General features: G+C 39.3%; 1 protein-coding gene across 9 annotated transcripts in view; it reads right to left on the bottom strand.

The window, feature by feature from the left end:
* The window catches only part of LOC140606922 (ABC-type organic anion transporter ABCA8-like), a 76,304-nt gene extending 55,820 nt beyond the window's left edge, over nt 1-20,484 (bottom strand). For 4 of the 9 annotated variants that reach the window (XR_012009133.1, XR_012009134.1, XR_012009135.1 and 1 more), the window contains exons 1-5: nt 10,891-11,030; nt 7,250-7,428; nt 5,222-5,323; nt 3,727-3,931; nt 308-472 (exon numbers count right to left, since the gene is read on the bottom strand). Coding sequence is in view for 6 of the 9 variants with exons in the window: in XM_072781024.1 (XP_072637125.1) it covers nt 308-472; nt 3,727-3,931; nt 5,222-5,317 (466 nt within the window). In the remaining 3 variants the exon portion in view is untranslated. Of the gene's footprint in view, nt 1-307; nt 473-3,726; nt 3,932-5,221; nt 5,324-7,249; nt 7,429-10,890; nt 11,062-15,324; nt 15,525-20,357 lie in introns of those variants that run through there. The other 5 variants (XM_072781026.1, XM_072781028.1, XM_072781027.1 and 2 more) reach the window with 4 other exon arrangements.
* Between the last annotated feature and the right edge of the window lie 4,085 nt (nt 20,485-24,569).

The following is a 24,569-nucleotide window of genomic DNA, read 5'->3' as shown; positions in this document are numbered from 1 at the left end:
AGCAATAATATAGTATAACCACATATTACATTTAATATATACATATATGGGAATTTGTATATGTATATATGTGTGTAAATATATATGTGTAAGTATTTACATATATACATATAGAACCATATATAACAACCATCTAATATGCTAAGTTAATAAACCCAAAAACCAACGTACATTTTTTGAATGTGTTGATTATCCTGACATCACATCACAGGTATTTTTAAATTTGCTGTATTAACATCCACTCCCATGTACAACTTATGACATAATTATAATAGCGAGCACTGGAATTACATAGCTGGAAAGTTACCTTCATGGTCTCTGTGTTCCCTCCTTGTTGGGATTCTGTGGCCTAGCGTGAACTTCAAATGATATGAGAATGTATTAGTAAAGATGACTTGTATTATTTCCTCAGGATAATGTGTCATTACTTCTTTAATACTTTCTTCATTGGACAGTCCCAAAACTTTTTTATCTGCCATTATGAGAAGAGAATATATTTGTTAGTAAATTATGAGGAGACCAACTTCAAGATGTCACTTTAAATTACTTTTACTAGAGTTCTTTTATGGAAATACAACAAAATCAAATACCAACTTTGAATAGGTCAGGCAAAGTAAAGTTTGGGAAGAGACATTGCTGAAGGTCATCTAGATTCATTCAGAAGGACTACATGAAAATCAGTGATTTTATTTTCATTTGCAGTTCTTGAACCAATTTCAATCACATATAATATCATTTCATACCAATTAAACTATTCACAGGCAAATCAGCATTGCAATAAATCTACAATGATAGTAAAAAAAAAAGTGGCCACGAGTGGTAGGTCATTTGTGGCCTAACTGTAATTTAAATATCACAGATGGAAATAATTATAAAAATTCATTTCCTGTTAACAATCCTAACAGTATGGTAAATATACTTTAAAAAATGAAAATCCTAAAAATACGTTGACTGGCTATATTGACATCACTAAAAAGTCCCTCTTTTCTGTGGACATTGTGTTAAATGCTATAAAGATGTCTCATTAAGATTGAAAAAATGAGAAGGAATGCAAAAAAAAAAAAAAAAAAAGTCCTGGATTGGGGTGAGAGTGTTGTAGATGCAAGCAGAGGAAGAAGGTAACATGTATTTTGATGGAACTATATTTTTTTCCTGGAATCTATTCCTTAAATCCATGTGATCTTGAGCAAGTCACATAGGCTTTATTACTCTATTTCCATTATTTGTAAAACAAACAATAATACCTATTCGTAGTACAGAATATTACTACAGAGTACAGAAAAGTATAATACAGAATAGTAATATTATTACAGAATAATATTCTATCACTACAGAATTAAAGTCTCTATAAGATCTAGCATATGATAGCCTTTAATGAATATCATAATTGCAGTTACATTATTTATGAAACAAAGATAACAACCCATTCATTGTAAAAATAAACTTGATGTGAAGACCCTGCACATTGTAGTCATTTAACGAATATTTATTAACCCAGTTGCATGGGACCTTGAACCAGAGTGTTGTTGAGAGGCATAAATTTATGGCATTGTGACCTCCCAAGAGGACATCTGTAAATCAGAGGATGAGTGGAGACACACCCTGGGATAGAGAGGGAGACAGACCAGACCTTAGGTGGACAGCGCAGATCAGTTTGGGATCATGAATCTGAAGTGGAATCAGTGTTTGTAGGCAAGATGCACAGTGCAAATATTCCAATTCAGGTGGAAAGTAAGGGAGTGGTGGTTGGTGAGGCATGATGGAGAAGCAAGTCTGGAGGGAAGCCATCCACCTGTCCCAGCAGTGTGCAGTGAAGCATGGACAGGACAGAAAAGTCCAACATAATTTGGGAACTGTGGCCATACAAGTTCCATAGTAAGAGCCTGAACACAGATCACAGAGAGGGAGACTTCTGGATACTGGGTACTGTTAGGGGGTCAGAGTCCAAGCACAAAATTGATAATTACATAAGCTGTAGTAGAATCGTGGACATAGGTTAGCAAAGAGAAGAGACCTTATATAGACTTCCAGTGACTGGGTGGAGCAAGATCTAAAAGTTCCCCCTACATTCCTACATTCCTTCCTTCCTTTCCTCCTTCCTTCCTTGAGCATAGGGAGGGGCAAGAGAGAGGGAGAGGGAATCTCAAGCAGACTCCACACTTAACACAGAACCCAATGCAGGGCTCAAGCTTACAACCCTGAGACCATGGCCAGAGCCAAAACCGAGAGTTGGGTGCTTAACCAACTGAGCCACCCAGGCACACTAAAGTCACATTTTTATGTTCTTTTTTAAAATTGACATATAATTCACATAACATAAAATTTATCCTTTTAAACTGTATAATTTCATGATTTCTAGTATATTCACAAAGTTGTGCAAGCTCTAAATTGTTTTTAAATTATAACTCAACTCATATTTATGGCTCAATCACCATAGATCTCGCTTTGAGGTATGCATTTATATTTGCAAAGAAGAATCGTTTCTCTTTGGCTGACTTTCAGTCCCCTTTCTAGTAAACACTCTAAAATTCATTTGGGACATTGCCACTCTTCCACTCACATACCATGTGGTTTGGACGTGGTTGAAAACCTAGTTTGAAACCTAGTTTGGGCGTGGTTTGAAACCTAGAAACACAACCAGTGGGCAGTGACGATACTGTATTCTTCTATCCAGTGAGATTAGTTCTTGGTAGACCAAGACCAACGCTAATGCAAAGTAGACCATCATTCCAATGGATCTAATCTTTGAAAGTATTATGAACTATTGGGAAAGGCCTGTACACTTTTCACTGAAGTTGTTTGTGGTAGGGCTTAAATCTGGAGATTCTGCGGACTAAATCTGCTTCTATCTGGGGAGAGCCAACCTGAGAATGAGACTAGCACACAATACTATAGACCTGGCAATTGAGACATATTTCTTCCTCTGTTGTTGACAGATCTCTATCCATACTCATTTCCTTAACGTGAGACAAAAGATGCCCTCCTTTCTTTGAGTCAAACTGAATTGGGATTCTCTCATTCTTAACTGATATATTCATGAAAAATGTAGCAATGTTAATCTTATTTTCAATATGGTGATAATGTGGCTCAGAGATGTTGATGACTTGCAAAATGCCCTGCAGATGCAGTCACAGAAGTACTTTTAGCCAAATGTTCTTTGACTCTAAGACTAGTTCTCTTGCCTCTGCATGAGGCTGCTTTTCCTCTGATTTCAGAAGACTATTCTTCAGGAAAGTGATCTTGACAGTAATAATGCTCTTCTTATTTTTCATTGATAGGTATTTTAACGCTGAAGGGTGGAAATTTGAAACACAGAATATTCATCAATTGAATCTTCAAATACAGTAAGGCAACTTTCAGTAGTAAAAAGGTAGAGATAGAATTCCTATAATCAAATTCAAGAAAAGACTCATGTTTTTTTTTTGTCCCTAATGATAAGCTAATGCCAGAGTGACAGTCTCATTCTAGTAATAATGCCTCCACAACTATCTGTCAACAATTCCCTAAACATTTCCACTTTCCAAAGTCTGCCAAACTCTACATTCATGCTTTTCCATACGCTATGCAAGATCAAGATTTCTTTGTTGAGAGTTTGGACACACAATTTCACATAATCTATAAGTTTTGACAACACAGTTTATCAACTGAAATGCAAATTAAATGCATGCATCTGCACTCAAATGAACCAGATACCAGAAATTCCTCTTTGGTTGCTAGAAAACTCACCTTTCATGAAGGAGGCTAAGGCTACTTTATCCATTATCTGTTGGGTTGTATTGGTGATAGGTGTGTATACAATAGAAAATAAAGAATCTTTAAACGAGTCTACTGGTCCCAGGTCCATGTCAGGCAGTGAAGAAAAATCATTAACTTTATGATTAGTAGGAAATAGATACAAACAAAGTAGGAGGAGCAATGGGTTGAACCATTCCTATACAATCCAAGAGAAAGAATAAAGAAAATTAGGACTTCAAATTAGTTATCCACAGTCATTTGTTCATAACAGTTTATCTCATGCATTTTTCTGCTTTCAATATATGCCACCTTATGAACTGTTTAAAATATGTACAGTGCAAAATTCAGCAGTCTGAGTAATTCCAATGAGCTGTTAATAGGAATTCCAATGTATTGACCCACAGCACCAGTCTAAATAAAGCATGCACTGATCATGAAAGTATGAGAGGCAAGAGTGGAAGGCTATTATAAATTATCACCAGCTGGTACGACCTACTCATGCTGTATCTACAACTCTCTCTACTGAGAGCCTAACTAGTGTTTCCTGAGACAGTTCTGAGGCACTGCTTACTTGGTAACAAAATACTGGCTATATGCTAAGATCCTGGTATTGGAATTTCAGTACCATTCCCATTCAGGCAACCAGAGAAATACTGTCTCAGTGAGTTATCATTACTGGTTTCCTGCAAACTTCCATTAAGACATTATTTTATTTCCTAAATGGATGAGTATAGAAAAAATTCGCAATAGGTATACAGTAAAATTCTAATGTAGTTAAAAATGGTACTTGGGGCACTGGGGTGTCTCAGTGGTTAAGCATCTGCCTTTGGCTTAGGTCGTGATCTCGGGGTCCTGGGATCAAGTCCTGCATGAGGCTTCCCACCTGTAGCCTGCTCCTTCTTCTGCCTATGTCTCTGCCTCTCTCTCTGTGTCTCTCATGAAGAAATAAATAAAATCTTTTTTTAAAAAATGCTACTAATTTATATCTATCTGATTTTCAGAAGATATCCAAGTTCACAGGATTTTTTGTGATACGGTAAAATGATGGGAGCTAATGCTAATTTTCTTCTTGGCACTAATGACATTTCCAAGTTTTCTACTCTTTGGAAGAGAATGATTTACTTTTAAAAAGAGAAGAAGAATCAAAAGAGAAAATACCAGTTACCTACTTCTGTGGGTTGATTAACCAAGCCTTCAGAATCTCAGTATCTAAACCTGACTATCCATGAGTAGGACCACTGACTTTTAAAACACTTACTGGATTTTTCTATCACTGGCCAGCTTCAGTGCTTTTAGAGCTCAACTCAGGGTCTGTGTCAACTGAAATATCTGCAGACCGACTGCAGTTTGAGGAATAGCTCCTTCTCTTGTAGAAAAGTTTTCTGCTTTGATTTGGTTTTTGAAGGGGAGATAAAGTATAGTTACTTCCCAGGGAATACACATTTTCCTGTTATAAATACAAAGTGACAGAGATATTGAATCATACCATAAAGGACTCTCTTCTCATCCTCCATTTTTTCAGAAGGTTCTTGCAAAATAATGCCCAGGTCTGTTGACAAACACTTATCTGTCTCTTAGTCATTTTGTCCTGTTTAATAAAAAAAAAAAAAAAAAAAAAAAAAAGGAGGGGGAAGATAATATAAATGTGACCATCTTAATGAGAAGAAATATCCTGCAAACAGAAAAAGCGCAGCCTGATAGTTGCAGTGCTACAAATGAGTGCTTAGAATCTGTGAGTTCCAAAGTTAGTGTTTTATGACTCCCCTAGCTTTTTTTTCTTCCCATTTCCAAACTCTTTACTCCCTGATTTTTTTTTTTTTTTTTTTTTGTCATGCACTGTGTCAGCTATCAGTGTATTGCCCCCAAATTCATTCATTGCAGCCTGCTCTATGAAAATGGATCTGGGACTTTTACATAGTTTTCTTTGACAGCTACATGATATAAAGCTCTGTCAGTAAGGAGGACCAAAGAGACATTGCAGGAAGAAGAGGCTCTCCTTTTTGGTGTCAGAGTGGTTCATTTTCCCGGTTCCTAAAGAATACATTTTTTTCCCCGGCTGCTTAGACTAAATGATTTTCTCCAGTGCAAAGTGCCTGGATGGTGAAGGGTTTTCAATAGCTCTTGACTAAAGAGCAGTAATGTATCTGGGAGCCCCCAAAAGCTAGAGCCTTTCACCCAGAGCTTTGTTTTCTTCATATACCTTACTGCAATGTCACTTATTGTGGCTTGACGTGCAGTAGGCTACAACCACACCTATCCAAACACACCTTAGTTGATGCAACATGACCCTTGCATGGAGTAAAAAGTGATAGCCATCTACCACCAAGAATGGGGTAGGAGACCTCCCTGCCCCCATTCCTAAGCAAAGATGACTTGCTGCTGAGGTTTGCTTGGGAACCCCATACTGACACAAAGCAGAGACAGGCTAACATCCAAGGAGGGGAGAAGCAGCTCTCACATATTCAAGACCTCCCAACAGGTACAAGGATAGATTGTGCAACAGGCCACAAAACAAGTCTTAGCAAATTGAGATTATACTATGTTTTCTGATCAATGGGATAAAAAACTAGAAATCAGCAACAAAAGAAAAGTTGGAAGGACACTGAATCAGTAATCAAAGACTTCTCGGGACCAAAGAAAAGCCCAGGACCAGATGGTTTCTTTAGTGAATTCTATCAACTATTTTAAAAAGAATGAAGGGTGTATGGGTGACTCAGTCAGTTAAGCATCTGCCTTTGGCTCAGGTCATGAGCCCAGGGTCCTGGGATCAAGTCCCACATAGGGCTTCTGGTTCAGTGGGGAGTCTGCTTCCCCCTCTCCAGGAGTCCCTCATGAAAGCTCATGTTTTCTCCCTCTCCCTTTCTCCATTTTACCCCCTCCCCATGCATACACACACTCTCTCAAATAAATAAATAAGATCTTTAAAAAAAATAAAAAAGAATGAATGCCAGTCCTCAAAGTCTTCCTAAAAATTGAAAGGGAAGGAATACTTTCAAACTCATCCTGTGAGGCCAGCATTACCCAGAGGCCAATGCCAGATAAGGACATTACAAGAAGAGAACATTACAGACCCGTATCCCTGAGGAATTTAAATGCAAAAATTCTCAACAAAACATTAGCAGACGAATTCAACCATACATTAAAAAGACCATACACCATGATCAAGTGGGATTTACTCCTGAGATGCAAGGATGGCTCGACATATGTAAATCAATAAATATCATACACTGTGTGAACAGAATGAAAGGTAAAAAGCATATGATCATCTAAACAGATGCAGAAAGAGTATTGCACAGAAGACAACATCCTTTCATGATAAAAACACTCAACAAAGTAGGTATAGAAGGAATATATCTCAACCTAATAAAGGCCATATAAAATAAGCTCATGGCTAACATCATACTCAATGGGTGAAAGGTTGAAGGCCTTTCCTTCATGATCAGAAACAAGAAAAAGGCTCCCATTCTTATCATTCCTGTCCAACATAGATGAGGAGCTCTACTTTTGTCCATACCTTTTGTCTGGTAAATCTGGAGTTCCTTCCTTAAAGGCAGACTATAACTTTGACCGTAGAAAGGAGTGGGAGCAATTATGAGCCAATTCTCAGCCTAGTCCTTACGAAGTCTTGGGTGTGTCTGCTTGCTCTTGCGGCTCTGTCATTGTTAGAAGAGCATACTTGGGCTAGCCCTGGGACTTGAAAAGCACAAACAGCAGAGCTGAGTCATCCCAGTCATATGCCAGTATAGAGTAGCCTACATCAGACTCCAGCCAGCCAGACTCTAGGGATCTGAGCAAGCCTATCCAAGTCAGCAGAACCTCCTAAAAACCAACCTGTACATCCCAGCTGTAAATGTTTATTTATTGTTGTATGTTATCTGTTGCTTCTTTTTCTTTTGCTGTGAAATAGTAAATGCAGCAATAGACCACAGATATATTACTTAGGATCCCCTCTTTAGTTTCTACATTATCCTGTTTCCTTGGTTTTAGTGGCTTTTTATTTTTGATTTCTAATTTGATCATGCTGATCAGAGGAAGTGTGACTCTATAAGAGATTGCATCTTTGAAATGTATTGAGACTTCCTTGGTGGCCAGTATATTTTAATATTTGGAAATATTCCATGTATGCTTGAAATAAACATATGTCAGCTTTCGGTGTGTTTTTGGTATCTTCCTAATTGTGTTCTTTGAAATTTCAGCATCTTTCTAAGGTTATGTTTACTAGATCAATCATTTCATGATAGTATTCTATTAAATTTTTCAATGATGATAGGTTTGCCAATTTCTTGTTGTATCTCTGTTGCTTTTTAGTGTATGCATTTAAAGGCTAAGAGCCTAGGTACATAAGACTATTGGTCATATTTTAAAGGGTAGGTTACTTCTACTTCTGATAATAACACAGAGACATGAAGTTTCTTTAGCTTAATTAATACTTGCCTAACATAGCTTTATCCATATCTTTATTTTTAACCTTTTGTCCAATTTTTAATTTATTTTTTATTTTTAAAAAATTTTTCCAATTTTTAATGTGTGATTAATGTAAGATTCAGAATTAATTTTTAGAAATCCAAGCTGATAGATGCTATATATTCTTTTATTTTTTTAGATGCTATATTTTTAAGAAGTAAAATGTATAAATTTTCTTTTTGGATGATGTTCCACTGTGTTTTATTCTCATATAAAATCTGCTTTTTCTCTGCTTCTAGTTTTGTCCATATTACCTTCTATTGAAAATTTTCAAGGCCCCCCCATCATGTTTTATTCTTGTCTCAAAGATATAAAAGATGTTTATAAAAGATATTCTTTTGATGATTGCTCTTAATTTTTGGACTTTCCTAGAAAAACATCTTTCTTTTTCGAATGGAAACTCCACATAATTTATTATCACTATCTTCTTACACTCAAAGACTTTCTAGGTCATTATGTCTCTGCTGAATTTCAAACCTGAGCATTCTGGTTATTATTATATAGAAATTTGGTTCAATCTTTAGCTTAAAGAATACCTAAAGTGAATTTATTTTAGCCACCTATAGTTAATTAAATTTGCCAATGGATTACCCAGGTTACTCTGGGGGAGGCTGAGATATTTGGGCTTGTTCTTGAGATGGAGAGTAGCAGCTCTACCTGAACGAGGCTTGGATAGGCTTTAGCCAGATTAAGAACACAGGACCCTTTGACTTACGTGTAGGTTAATCCAGTGTGAAAACATCCGATGGACTCTACCTAAAATTTCCTGCTGAGAGCAGCATTATTCTTCCATAGATACTGTGCCACCATCAGAGAACTACATAGGAAAAGACCACGCCTTTCCCCTGAACAAAGAGCATTTATGAATATATATGTATCTGCGCATGTGTGCATGTGTGTGTATGTGAGCTGGTGGTGGTGATGAGGATTAGGTAGGGAAATTTATACTTTTTTTTTTTTTTTTTTTTTTTTTTGCAGAGACCCAAAATACCTCTCAGGAGGAAGTTTCTTGGTGCATAACAGTAATACCACATCTTTCCAAAGCCCTAATCAACCAATACTACCCAAATATGATTTGCTGAGCTTCTCTGGAAAACTGTAGAAATTGAGTGCTCTCAAAAGGTCCTCACTGCAGGAGGAAGCAGTGTATCTAAGCTGAATTATGAAAAGTAATGATATTCTGGAGTGATCATCAATTTTCTGGAAAGCACACCAGGGATGTGACTTGGGAGAATGAGTTGGGACTTTAGAGCACAGACCAGTAGCTCCACCTTGAATTGGCTGTAAGTCCTGAATTTGAGGCCTGTGTTCTCTTCCTTTCATGTGTAGGTCACGTTGGCCAGTGATGGAAAACCACGTGGTTGCTCTGAATTTCCTCGTAGTGATGAGGAATGGGTGTGCCTTCCCCAGAAGCTGTCATTCCATTCATGCCACAGGATGACACTGAGGGCTGTGTTATTTCCTGGAGACACTGCTCAAGTAAGTTGGTCAGAAGCCAGTTCCAATGGGAGGCAAATTAGCCAAGACAGTCTCAGAGACCGTTGCCCCAGGGAAAAATCTACACATGTCTGCTGATGAGGCTGAGATGCAAGGGTAGGTGGAAGCAGGTTGCATGAAGAGGTTAGAAAGTTTAAGGAATGGCAGTTGGTGGGAGGAATTTCCCAAGGGGAAAAAAAAACACATTAGGTCGGGTACCCAGTAATACTGGCTTGACGATCCCTAAAGGCTGTTCCAGTGCAGAGACTTCGGACACTTTTAAGGAGAGTGTTGCAGGGCTGGTGGGCAGGAAGGTAAACTGGCCAAAAACATGATCTCACTGTGGAATCAGCCGCAGCTCAATATAGCATGGAAACTGCAGTCTGGCTCCAATCGCCTTGATGTTTCACTGAAAATTAGTATCACCTACTCTATTTTCCTCCAATCCACAAATGTTCTATAGCTTATCAAAAGACTAACAACAACCTGAATTCTTTATTATACAAGCAGTAGACAGTTTCAAGTTGTAAGGACTGAGTTTTCTCCTCTTATATGGTTCTTAAATTCAGAGCAAAATGCTTACACTTTAGGAGCTTGAAATCTCTGTTTATGGAAATAATGCACATTTGAAATAATATTGTGATACGGAAACACAACATATTTGAACTCTGATTCAGTACATCCTGTGCACAGATTAAAAAATCCTGGAAATCATCTTACATTTCCCAAATTCTCATAGCCTGAGAGTGAAAGCCAGAAACGAGTTTTTCCGTAAATGCTTCTGGTAAACAGTCTCACGGTCATGGAACAGTTTATCCAAAATGCCCTCACATTATTGTGCAATAAAAGTAAATAACTATCACTTGGAAAACAATTCAGGTTTACAAATCAATTCTCAAGATTCTTAGTTCTTTCCCGTCAAAGTTGTTAAGCAAATTTGGGCTTATTTCCACACTCAATTTCTGATTAAAAAATCATATAACAGTTGCATAACGTTTAAAACCCTGTATTTTAACTCAGTACTTTCATTTATATAATACTAAATTCTGAGTATTCAAAAACATCAAAATAGCCCATTTGTTTTCAAAATAATTTTCCCATAGATGGTCAGCATTCAGTTCCTAAAGGCTTATTTATAATTGTGCAACAGGAAAAAGGAAAAAGGAAAACTCCCAAAAACAAACCAACAAAACAGAAAAAATACAGTGAACTTACTTTCTGAGAAATTTGAAGCAAGGACTCTTGAAGAACAGTCTATCCACTGATCTCCTTATTGAGAAGAAAACAATTCACATCTTTTTCCTGGTTCCTACCACATCTCTAGAATTTACGTTAACTGTTTGACTTCTGTGAAAAGTTCCTGAGAAGGTTGCTTTCAGAAGTTACAGCCTGAGCTCTGTGGGCCCTGCCAAACATTGCATTCACGTGATCCCTCTTGGACTGTTGGTCTTCTCGTTGACATTCAGCCAGTTTCTGCAGAGTGCAGTGGCATTTACACTTGGTGGCCTGGCCCTATCATATTATAAAGAGCAATCTTATCAAGGAGATTTAGTTTTCCTAAGCTTTTGTCCATTCTGCCCAAGGCAATTGTTGGTTACTATTAAAATTTAAAGCAGTGGCTTTGGAGACAAAGTTTAATCAGAGAAAAGCTCTTCTCTACACACACAGCTCTACATTGCCTGATTGACGTCATCACTTTGATAACCAAGGTTTTCATTTTTACTCAGCTCAGAATATTTCTAATCTCCCTCATGATTTGCTCTTTGACCTGTTAATTATTTAAAAGTGTGTTAGTTTTCCAGTGTCTGGAGATCTTGGTTATTGATTTCTACTTTAATTGTATTACAGTAACAAAATATATTTTGTATGTCAAATTTGTTAAGACTTGTTTTATGACTCAGTATATGATCTGTCTTTGTGAATATTCCATATGCACTAGAAGAGAAGTGCATTCTGCTGTTGGGTGAGTGGAGTATTACAAAGATATCCATAAGATCTTGCTGGTAGATGGTGGTGTTCAGTTTTTCTATATCTTTGTTGTTTTTCTTTTGATGAGGTCTCCTGATCACCAAGAGAGGAGTATTGAAGATTTTAACAAAAATTATGGAGTTTTCTATTTTTCTTTCAGATCTAACTAATCTTATCCAATCCACTTTGACACTGTGATGTTAGGCACATACATAGTTAGAACTGATATGTCTTCTTGGTGAATTGGTCTTTTTATCATTATGTAATAATGTCTATCTTTATTCCTGGGACTTTCTATGCTTTAAAGTCTACTTTGTCTGATTTTAATATAGCTATTCCTACTTCCTTTTGATTGGTTTCCATGGTATGTTTTTTCCATCTTTTTATTTTCAACTATCTATATAATTATATTTGAAGTGAGCTTCTTTTAGACAGCCTACAGTGATGTCATCTTTTGCTTAAATCCAATCTGATAACATAGATCTTTTTAAAAAAAATATTTTATTTGTTTATTTGACAGAGAGAGCGTGTGCGTGTGCATGAGCTGGGGGCAGGGGGGCGGGTGGCAGGCAGAGGGAGAGGGAGAAGCAGACTCCTCGCTGAGCAGAGATCCCAACATGGGGCTCAATCCCAGGACCCTGAGATCATGACTCAAGCTGAAGGCAGATGCCCAATCGACTGAGCCACCCAGGTGTCCCAACATATGTCTTTTAATTGGTGTGTTTAGACAAGTTACATTTAACATAACTGGTGATATTTTAGGGTTCAGGTCTGCCATTTTGTTATGTGTCTTCTTTGATTTTCATTCTTCTGTTTCCCATTTCCTGCCTTTTTTTGTCTTATTTGAAAATTTTAAGCATTTAATTTACTCACTGTGATGTAGTATATATTTGTGTAGTTATTTTAGGGATTGCTCTAGGGATTACAAAAGACACACTTAACTTTACACGGTCTACTTAGAAGCAATATTTTACCACTTTAAAGTGGCACTCCACTTAAGTGGAGTGTGGAAGTCTTACCATTATATGGGGGCAAAACAGGTAGGCAGCCAATGGGGTGCTGCTTAACAGCTATAACCAGAAAGAGTCAAGAATGGAGAGTAAGATACAGTCGCCATTATTCTAATATAAAGTTATTATTCCTTGTGTAGTTCTCAGCCCTGAGCTAGTTTTCAGGTCCAGAATCCATGATCTAAAGAAGTAGCCAGAGGAAGGATCCCAAAACATCTTGACAAGTATATACTCTGATAGTTTCCCCTAGTCCTTATTCAAAGTGACCTACAGCCATTTACTTAGATGACTGTGTGCACTGGAGAAAGAAAACAAATCCTCAGGTATTTCAAGAGCTAATGGGCATATGCCTAAAAGGACAGAGATACCTAGAAAATCAAAATGTCACATGGCCTCATTGTTGCAATGAGCACACAAAGTCAAGGTAATAAATGGAGTTATGGTCAAAGCCCAGCTTTATGTGGTCCTCCTGGGTCTGTGAACATACCTAGTGGCCATTTCTCTAATACCAGGTATATCATTAGACTTACTATACTTGGTATTTGAAATGACCCCCAAGTTGAGTCCTGGGCCTGTTGGGTAAGAAGTCTCACATAATGGGAAAGCAAGTGGGCATTCACTTAACCTTCCCCCAGCCAAGACACGGAATCAAGAACAACACTGCGTCTTGAGGAAGGGAAAGTAGAGACCGTTAGTGACCTACAGAATACAAAGGAAGTATATTTACCACATCTTCATTTAATTTACCAGTCATAACCCTCCAGAAACCAGATAGATCCTGAAGAAAACCAGATTATCGTAAGCTCAAACAGGCAGTGGCAGCTGCTTTGCCAGACATGGTATCTGTTCCTAGAATAGGTCTGCGATATTCAGCTAGTGATTCTTTTCTATTCTGATTAGAAAAGAGTTCACATTCAGATGAGTTACACAATCATATTCCTTTATAGTTTTGCTTCAGGGCTATGTTTAATCCTCTTGCCTCTGTTATAGTCTTAAGAGACCTAGAGTATCTCCTAGAACATCATATAACATCAATAACATCATGCTGATCTATCAGGACAAAGAGAGAGGACTAGTGTACCACAGGTGACATGGATAAGACACAAATGCTCCAGAGAGTAGGACACAAATTCTGTGAGGATAAGGAACCCATCATGTCACCTCTGGGTCCAGTGGTCAGGAGTGCTCTGCATATCTCCTCCAAAGCAAAAGATGAATGGCCACATCTTGCATCTCCAACCAATAGAAGACCAGTACCTAGTATGTCTCTTTGGACCCTGGAGGCAACACATTCAACATCTAGTAATACTTCTCCAGCTCAAGAACTGCCTGCTAGGGAAGGCTGCTGTCTTTGAGTGATATTTGAGTGAGGCCTGGAGTAGGAATGGACTTTATGGCAGCTTCAGAGTGTTCTGAAAACAGTTGCCACTCCCATCATGTGATCCATAAGCCCTATGGTACAGGAGAGGTCAATGGTGGAAAATTCCTGTTAAAATGAGAATATTTCAGGGACAACTGGCTCACAGTAAATAAACTCAGGGACAGCTGGGTTGAGCTTAGGTTGCCTAAGCTTAGGTTGTGATCCCAGGGTTCTGAGCCTGGGATCGAGTCCTACATCGGGCTCCCTGCAGGGAGCCTGCTTCTCCTTCCACCTATGTCTCTGCCTCTCTCTGGGTGTCTCTCAGGAATAAATAAATAAAATCTTAAAACTAAGAATGTTTTGTTGTGTGGGCTTCATACCTGGGGAATAGATCAGAGACTTACCAGACTGTGACCTCTCTACCAGTGAAGATTTTAGGAGTCCAAGAAAATCACTTTGTCTAGTCAAGGGCACACATTGTGTGAATGTGCCTTCTGCTTCTGTAGAAAATTTGCATAAAGAGCTTTATGTTTTATAAAAGCTCCCACCTGTGGTTTCTCACTTGAGTTCCATATAACCTAGGGGATAAAAAGGACTCCGAGGACACTAGACTCAGTAAGGTTATAGGTTTTAGTCTCAACCACGCAGCCAGAAAGAAGGCAATGCAGTCTCAGATGACCTGGGATTCCAAATTCCAACCTCTTTCTCAAATTAGATATTTCATCTGCATTAGCAAATAGATTGTTGAGGATTATACTCAAATTGATCACCGTTTATGGGTGTGTGTGTGTGTGTGTGTGTGTGTGTGTGTGTGTTACTTTTATCATAAACCTAAAGGGGGTCCAGGAGATAACTGGAATTAGTTCTTAGTTTTTATATTTAGCACACAGGATAACAATCAAGCCAAGATCCAAAATGACCTAAATGAGAGCTGCATTCTTTTAAAGTCCAGGCCTGTGCATATGTCAGTTTGATTTGTCATCAAAGATAACTATTGATTATCTATCTATTCTCTCTCTCTCTCTCTCATTCTCTCTGCCCACCCATCTATCTCTGTCCATCCACCTACCTATCTTGGTAATGACAGGGTGATCTTCTCAGTTAATATCATCACTGACTTTACCTTAAGACTTGTCCTTCTTCTGGCATGAAGACTCATTTCAGCACCTTGACGTAAAATCATAACATGAGTTCTACAATAGTTTATACCAAATAGTTGGTATAATTATTCAACATGTAGGCATCATATTAAAGCTACAAAAATAATTCTCTTTCAAAACAACCTGAGGCATAAACAGAACCGTAGGGTACCTGGGCTTTATGGGTCTTCCTGTAGGAGCTTCCACCTCACCAAGGAATCAACTTTCTCCTCCAAATCAGCCCAGTCCTGCTCCTTGGCAAGCTCCGAGACTGCTGTCTTCCTCCAGATTGAATTTCTAACTCCAAAAGGATGGAACTCTTGTTAAGAGTTCAGACATTTTCTTCTTGAAACTAATGTAGCACTCTGTCAACTATATTTCAATTAAGAAAAAAAAAGAGTTCATACATATTTGTACCCAGATGATCTGAAAAGCCAACAAAGTATCAATGTCAAGGAGCAAGGTAAGATAATCCAAGTTCATGGACTGAGTTTGCCACAGGATTAAAATATATCATGCATTTGTTTATGCTTAGAAAACAAAAAGTGCTGAGATACTGTATCTGAACTCAAAGGCTCCTTCCCTACAGGAACAAGTGTTTTAACATTCAGCACAGTGGCAGGAAATGGTGGGAGGCAGGAACACTTGAAAAAGGAAGTGTCAGAAGATTATAGAGCTGGTTATCCACTTTTCTGAGGGAACAGATATCCTTCTGTGTCGCTTTCCAGAAACCAGGGCAGCTGCCCTTAGTTGGGTGCTCATCTTAATCAAAGAATGGAGAGAAGATGTGTCCCTGTGCCCATGGCTTCTACCAAAAGGAGTCAGGAGTCTTCCAGAACCAGAAAACCTGAATGTTCTCCATAGAGTAAGTGACAAGCAAGCAAAGATATCATCGAGCAGTTGCCAAGGAAAATGCCACAAGGAGGAAGTTCTGACCAGCAGAGCCCATGAGCTAGGACAAGAAAAAACAAACAAACAAAAAAAACGCAAGACCTAGCTGGAGGAGGCCGGACGCTCACTTGTAAAGTGCAACCAACCACAGGAGGATATGTTATTCGCATTTAGATGAGTGGCCTGTTTCTTCATTGATGGTGTAAATCAATAAAAGAATATCAATTACAAAGGGATCTTCTGATCTTTTCTTTTTTTTTAAGATTTTATTTATATATTCATGAGACAGAGAGAGAGAGGTAGAGACACAGGCAGAGGGGACTCCATCCCAGAACCCTGGGATCATGACCTGAACCAAAGGCAGATGCTCAACTACTGAGCCACCAGGTGCCCCTAAAGGGATGTATCTTTTATTTTGTGCTGTCTGTGCCTCTATGCTCTAAAACAATGATCTCCTCTGATGAACATATTTAACTGGGTATGTAATTAATTAGTTTTTGTCTTATATTATGCCAACATACATGCAAAACAATGAATCAAACACACCAGCAAACATGGAGCAAGAGACGAAACCATCCCAGGTTACCTGTTCTTGGTTACCTGCTCTTGAATCTCAATGGGAGGTTTTAACATTTTTCATATGATGGCCAAATTCAATGGATCCTATATATGGATTATTTTATTTTATTTTATTTTTTTTTTATTTTTTATTTTTATTTTTTTATTTATTTATGATAGTCACAGAGAGAGAGAGAGAGGCAGAGACATAGGCAGAGGGAGAAGCAGGCTCCATGCACCGGGAGCCTGATGTGGGATTCGATCCCAGGTCTCCAGGATCGTGCCCTGGGCCAAAGGCAGGCACCAAACCGCTGCGCCACCCAAGGATCCCTATATGGATTATTTTAATGTTTGAAATTATCTGCTTCCCAGAGTCTCCTTTCAATAGTATATCTTTTATCTATTTTTAAGTTGAAGAAAGTTTGGGCTAAATGCTGCACATTCTCCTCCAGAAATGGATCGACCAGTCGGGAGGAACACCTCAGAGATTAGGGTGAGGCTGGCCTCCGGGTTATCAGATTACCACCTATGATAAATTCAAATCTGTGGAAAACTACTTTCTAGTCTTTATTGGGTAAATAGGAGTCTGTTTTGTATACTCGAAAGAGTCTAGAGTGAATTCACAGTAAATAAAAGGATCTGGATTACAAGAAGGACTTTGGGGATGGAAGGGAAATTTGGGGGAAAGTCAGTTCAGCATCTCAGGGTCTTTGGAAGGAAGCAGGTAGGTGCCAGCCTTTTTGACATCTCTTACCTGACTTTCTAAGCTGCATGCTTGGCCCTGGGCATCACTAGTCCAAATAAAAACTCAATGTCCTGATGACACCGACCCTGTTTCCTAAAAGTTCCCATGTGTACTGGAAATCTAGGTCTACTCTTTTCACTCCATCTATGACAGTCAAACTGTATTCCTAAGCGTGGGGTAACATGAATGATTTTCTGAGTAGGAGACCGAAAGTATTTAAGAATTCAGTATGAAAATCTGTTCAGAAATGTTCAATATTCACAATCTGTTACTTAGATAAACTGGCCACATTTGGAAATCAGAAAGCATTAGATTCCCTTTCATAAGATCTGATTCCATTATTTGCGGGTCAATAAACCTCCTTGATGATGCTTATTGATGGTACCATGGTGATATTCTCGTATTACTGAGTTATGATGCTTCCATGTTCCTGCGGTGGACATGAAGCTCTTTCATTGAATTCTCCATTCAAGGAAGCTCTGGAGAGCAGGATCAGGAGACAGCCTCCAGCTGTCGGTTCCTTCTGGATCTGCCTTCCCTGCAGAAGCCCATCTGACACAAGGTCACATTCTTCCCAGGGCCACTTGCATCCAGGGACTGAGCTAGGCTGGGATACGAGCCCAGCTGTTCCTGCTGTGGACAACTCTGATGGCAAAACTTGCCCCGAGCCCTCCACCAGGTTGCCTGGGGCTTTCCTGCTCTTGGATCACAATTCCATATCCCCCTTTCTCCCATCCCCTTTCTCCCTTTTAAGAGACGTTAATCCTTTATTGATTATCTTGCACTCAAAATTCCAGTTTAGCATCTTGCACTAGAGAATCTAACATTTAATATCAGACATGGTCCAAGAAAGTGGGCAATGAGATGGGGTTTTGAAACTGGGTCATTCATGTCCTGGCTGGAAATGGAAACTTCCCTTCTTTGGGTAGTATGGTGGTAGGAGAACAAAAAACCCATGCACAGGGTTGTGTGGACCAAATGTTAAAACTTCCACCATCGGAGATGAGGATATGCACTGGTGGAAAGGAATGCACTAGCAAGTACACATCTATAAAGCATTTGAGAGTAAGGCCTCAACAAGTAAATACTGGGGTACCTGGGTAGCTCTGCTTTAGGCTCAGATCATGATCTCGGGGTCCTGGGATCGAGTCCCACATCCTGCTTCTCCCTCTTTCTTTGTCTCTGCCTCTCTCTCTGTGTCTCTCATGAATAAATAAATAAAATCTTTTTAAAAGAAGGTAAGTATATAAGAAATTTGAACAATATCATCAAGCTACTTGAACTAATTGGCCCCCACTAACACTCCAGACAAAAAAACAGATAAAAAAATAATAAATGCACTTGGAATACTCATCACAATATTGTAAACACAAAACAAATCTCAATACATTTAGTAAATTAAAAATATTTTAGGGCAGACCCGGTGGCCCAGTGGTTTAGGGCTGCCTTCAGCCCAGGGTGTGATCCTGGAGACCCGGGATTGTCAGGATCCCTGCAGGGAGACTGCTTCTCCCTCTGCCTCTCTCTCTCTCTCTATTTCTCTCTCTCTGTCTCTCTCTGTCATGAATAAATAAATAATAAATCTTTAAAAAAAATAAAAAATAAAAAAATAAAAATATTTTAAAAGTGTACTTGACCAAAAGGGAAATTAATCATAGCAATATACCAGGAGATTTCCCAAATAGTTGGAAATTAAACAACACACTTATAATAATGTCTATTTCAAGGAATATATTAAAAGGAAAAATAAAGTATTTTGAAGTGATAAAAATAAAATGCAACATATCAAAATTTATGAGAAGCAGCTAACATAGTACTTAGAGGACAATTTATGGTTGTATGTGCTAGTGTAAGAAAAAGGAAAAATCTGGGGCACCTGGGTGGCTCAGCAGTTGAGTGTCTACCTTGGCGCAGGTTGTGATCCCAGGGTCCTGGGATCGAGTCCCACATCGGGCTCCCTGCTCTGTGGGGAGTCTGCTTCTCCCTCTGCCTGTGTCTGCCTCCCTCTGTGTCTCTCATGAATAAATAAATAAAATCTTAAAAAATAAGGTACTACATAGATATAGTGATACATAAAACTATAGTTATTCCTATTTATAGTTCTATTTACCTGTTTTAGACAACATACCAAGGAGGTGCTATATGCGTGGCTGGGTCTATGTGTGTGTTTGTGTATTTTGCACGTGTGCAAGCACTCCTGCAACTTCTCACTAACTCTGAATTTATGTCCATAGATCATTTGTCAAAATAAATGACACCCTGATGACAAGGAACACGCCTTCCTCTCTACTGCACGTGAACCCATCAGAAACACTGATCCGATACTGGGTCACAAAAATCAATCACCAGGTGCCATGGCCAGTGGTGGCAGCCAGGTTGTAACAGAGCTGTTCCCCACAACCATGAGGACAGACCCCAAAGAAAAGTATGCAGGTAAAATAGCAGAATAGACTCTTAACAGGCATGAGGCTGCATTTATTTCAGATTTATTTGCCTTTAAGTTGATAAATTGATATATTCTTCAGCAGAAAAGGTCTGGAATAGAGACTATTTATCTCAGAACTGAGTATTTGTCCCTGGTTCACTTCAGTCTCTTTTTTTTTTCCTGCACTGAAATCATTCTTGTCCTTTTAGGTTCTACAGAAAACAGAGATATAACAAACAATATTCTGAGAAAATGATCTGATAAGGCTAAGATGCAGCAGCAGCAGAACGTAAAAAGCATTCCTTCTGGAAACTGGCCACCCTCCTTCTAAACACCTCTTGGATGGAAAGGGAAATAACACCGGAAGTTACTGCTTTTATAAAATGCAGAATACCTGTCAGAGTCAGGGGCATATCTTTAAGTGATCAAAGGCCTTCAAGGCTGTTGGGTGGCACCCTCAGGAGTTCTCTGGGTGAAATCTGACACTGCCCCCTCCCACCCCAAGGAGGGAGGCCAGGAGAACCAGGGGACCAGGCAGGCTACTCCACCTGCGCAGGTGGCGGGTTGAAGAAGCAGGGGAACTTACTCAGGAGCTTTGTCTCCCACGCTGACCACACGAGTAGGTCTCCAAATGGGCCAGAGGATCTTAAGTGTTTACACTAAGGCCTTAACTGGGCTCAGCCGTGTCCACCCTCCATATGGTCTCAACAGCACATCTGAGGGCTGAGACCTTACAGTGACTCTGGGAGGGAGGGGGGTGGGGTGAGGTAGGGCAAGGGAAGGGGATGGGGAGGGGATGGGTCATGCATTCCAGCCCCAGGGGAGGAGCAGCAGCCTGGATTGCCCCGGCCAGGCATAGGAGCCTGGGGCAGTGCTGTCTTCCTGATGACCTCTTACACTTAATCCCATGGGGGGGAGGGGAATAAAATAAAAGCATGATTCAATTCCCAAGACAGAAAGCTAGTAAACTAACAACAAAATAAACCAGAAAGAAAGCCAAAGCAAAGAGACAATAATAAAGATTAGGAAGTGGAGACTGGAAAAACTAATTTAAACTAATTTAAAACTTTTTAATAAATAATAATAAATATTTAAAGACATGTAAACCACCAGCTAACTTAATTACTTGGGGGCCCAAAAGGAAATGTGGATTAAAATGAAATATTTTCTAGGGGTGCCAGGGTGGCTCAGTCCCTTAAGGATCTGCCTTCAGCTCAGGTCATGATCTCAGGATCCCAGGATTGAGCCCCACATGGGGCTTCCCGCAGGGAGCCTGCTTCTCCCTCTGCCTATGTCTCTGCCTCTCTCTGTGTCTGTCATGAGTAAATAAAATAAATAAATAAATAAATAAATGGGAAAGAAATGGGACCCAAAAAGATGCCAAAATGATATTTTAAACAGTATATCAAAATGAAAAATTAGAAAACATTATTTCTTAATGATAATGAAAATACAACATATCAAGCTTGTGATTATATCTAAACTAATGACTACAGGGCAATTTATAGCTCTCAAAGCATATTAGAAAAGATAAAAGGCTAAAAAAATCAGTGACTGAAGCTTCTGTCTTAAGAAGCTAGAAATCGAAACAGCAAATTTAACCCGACAGAGAAGACCAAAAGAAAGACCAACAAAAACTAGAGTTTGATTCTTGAAAAACAATTAAAAAATTGTTAATCTACTAGGAGGATTGACTAAGAAAATATGAGAACAGAAAACAAATTACTTATACCAGAAATGAAAACGAAAGATTCTTTTTTAAAAAAGATTCTATTTATTTATTCATGAGAGACTCAGAGAGAGATGCAGAGACACAGGTGAAGTGATAAAAATAAAATGCAACATATCAAAATTTATGAGAAGCAGCTAACATAGTACTTAGAGGGGAAGCTGACATGGGACTCAATCCCAGGACCCTGGGATCACGACCTGAGTCAAAGGCAGATGCTCAACTACAGAGCTACCCACATGCCCCATAACGGAAAGTTTCTTTGTAAATCCTACTGATATCAGAAAGTAATGAGGATATTATAAACTACCACACTATCTTAATAAATTTGAAAATTCAGATTAAATGAGAAATCCTTAAAAACACAGCCTACCAAAAGTAACACAAGAAGACATTTTTTTTTAAGTTGAATAATTAAAGAAGATGTGGTCTATGTATACAACAAAATATTCCTCAGCCATTAGAACGACAAATACCCACCATTTGCTTCGACATAGATGGAACTGGAGGGTATTATGCTGAGTGAAGTAAGTCAATCGGAGAAGGACAAGCATAATATGGTCTCATTCATTTGGGGAATATAAAAAATAGTGAAAGGGAATAAAGGAGAAAAAAATGAATGGGAAATATCAGAAAGGGAGACAGAACATGAGAGACTCCTAACTCTGGGAAATGAACTAGAGGTGGTGGAAGGGGAGGTGGGCAGGGGGATGGTGTGACTGGGTGACGGGCACTGAGGGGGACACTTGAGGGGATGAGCACTGGGTGTTATTCTATATGTTGGCAAATTAAACACCAGTAAAAAATAAATTTATTAAAAAAATTAAAATAAAAATTGAATAATTCTACATCAATTTAAGTCATTGAATCTATCACACAAACTTTTCCCTGGAAGGTAGGAGGGAAATATCCAGTCTAGATGAAAAATTTTTCTAAATACTTAAGGAAGAACTGGTACACTCTTACAGAAACTTTTCAGACAATAGAAGGAATGCACATGTCAAGAGTTTACCTTACTGCTAGATGGAAGGGATCCATGTTATCTCCAGGGACATGGGAAGTTGGCTACTGATCCTTGGCCCAGAGAAGACTAGAAGTGCCTAAAATGTGAAATGCCCCTGGCAGTACATGGGGCTACCTTGTCTTCATTGTATAGGGATGTTGGGGGTGATGGTTTACATCTCATTTAACCAGAGACATAGCCTGGGTTGGGTAAATCACCAGTTGGGGATAAATATACTTTTCCTGGGACTCTCCTGAGGCCACTATTCCTTGTACTCATCTTGGTGGCTGATAATTAAAATACAGAGAGGAAACTGTGACTGAACAAGGACTGTGAGGACTTACTTCTGGAGTTCTCTCAGGCCCCAGATACTTTGCTTGTCCTTTGTTTTTCCTGCTGTACCTTACGGAAATACAACCCAAAGAGTCTGGTGAGTTCTTTCAATCATCTGCCTCTATACAATTGATGGAATTGGCACAGTGGACAAGTTTTAAAGTATCCTTGGCTCCACAGTTTGAATAATGGCTGTGACTTTATTTGGGAGAGAGACAGATAGAAAAGATGGCCAAAGGAGAACGTAATGGAGAACCACTGATGCCAGCTGGGTTTCATGGCCATCCCTGGGGCCAACTCCCTAAAGCACCACAGTCATGGCTGTAAGGAAAATCTTATCTGGGGCTTTGGTGTTGGTATATCTAGAGCCAAAGATGAAGTACAAGTGCATTGTAAAAGAAATTTGAGCCGAGGTCAGAAGGGAAAATGGTACCTGGGGGGCTTTGAACTCTTTCACCAAGAATGAAGTAAGAAACAGCCTGGACCACCAGGTGAGGACTTAATGTGTGCACTCCTGGCGTGTTTTGTTGTAATTTTTTTTAAATAATTAAGAGTAGGTGACTTTTAGAAATTAAAAGAAACTTGACTGCCAAGTCATGGCTGGTGATTGTTAAGAGAGGGACATGACATCATAGAGAAGCTTGAGGGAAATCTGTTTTGATGGGAATATGGTCCCCGTCCAATCAATGATCACCAAAAAAAAAAAAAAAAAAAAAAATACATAGGTAGCGGCGGGGGAGAATCAAGACTACCTAAGCATGGGGAGATGTGGTCAAAGACTCAGGCTGTTTTGTGAGCAAGCCTAGGGAACTCCCTTCCTCTTGAACATCTGTTGAAGTGAATTTTACACATGAATGAATATCAAAGAACTCTTTTTCTTGCACCAGATACGCCCAAGTGGAAGGGAATGCTCGGTCTTATTCAGACCCTCAGGTAGCACCAGCTTTTGCAGAAATTGGTATAAAGGGACAAATTTCCAATCTCCAATGAGTTAACCAGGGTAAATGGGGTGGGGAATTGTATAAAGTACAATAAGACAGGAATTGTGCAACTCTAGTCCTACGTAGGAAGTGGAATACTCCTTCCAAAGTGGCTGTGGAAATGTTGGGAAAGCAAGCAACTTTGGACTTGGCAACTGGTGAGTCTACAGTTTCTTCTCATTTTGTCTTTATTTTTATTTTTATTTTTTTTCCTCATTTTGTCTTTAACTCAGTTGATGTGGGAGGCTGTAACATTATCATTGTTTTGCAGAAATGTAGGGTGTTTGGGGCTTCAGGGTTCTTCCTGCGGTAGCTTGCACTTCCCTGACAGGTGTCATTCCTCATCAAAACCATCCATTCCGGCTCCTCAGAGAAGCCCAAGGAAACCTCTCCAGAAAATGGGGGGTGGGCAAGAAATAGAGAGGGGGGTGTCACCCTGCCTCGTGCAGCTCCAAGTGAGTGCAATGTCTATACTCGTATTGCCCATCTGTAGTCCATGGATGGTGTAAAATCACTGATGCTGAGCCACCTGCGCCAGGCTGGGCTGCAAGAAGCTGTACCTCCTGCGAGCTGAAGCTCTGCTCTGCTGCAGAAGGGGGGCCGGGTGTTAGGAGTTCATATATTTTCAACGTGGATGGGTCACTATCTCACCTGAGGGCACAAACAGAAAATACAGGCCAATCTTAGATGAAATGATGGGCAGAGCACATCTTACAAGCTAACACACCAGCATGTCTGCTTAGGTTTGTGGGG

Source organism: Canis lupus, chromosome 16 (assembly GCF_048164855.1).
Source record: "Canis lupus baileyi chromosome 16, mCanLup2.hap1, whole genome shotgun sequence".
NCBI classification, from domain to species: domain Eukaryota; kingdom Metazoa; phylum Chordata; class Mammalia; order Carnivora; family Canidae; genus Canis; species Canis lupus.
The sequence above is the reverse complement of the archived record's forward strand: the minus strand, read 5'-3'. Positions and strand labels throughout refer to the sequence as shown.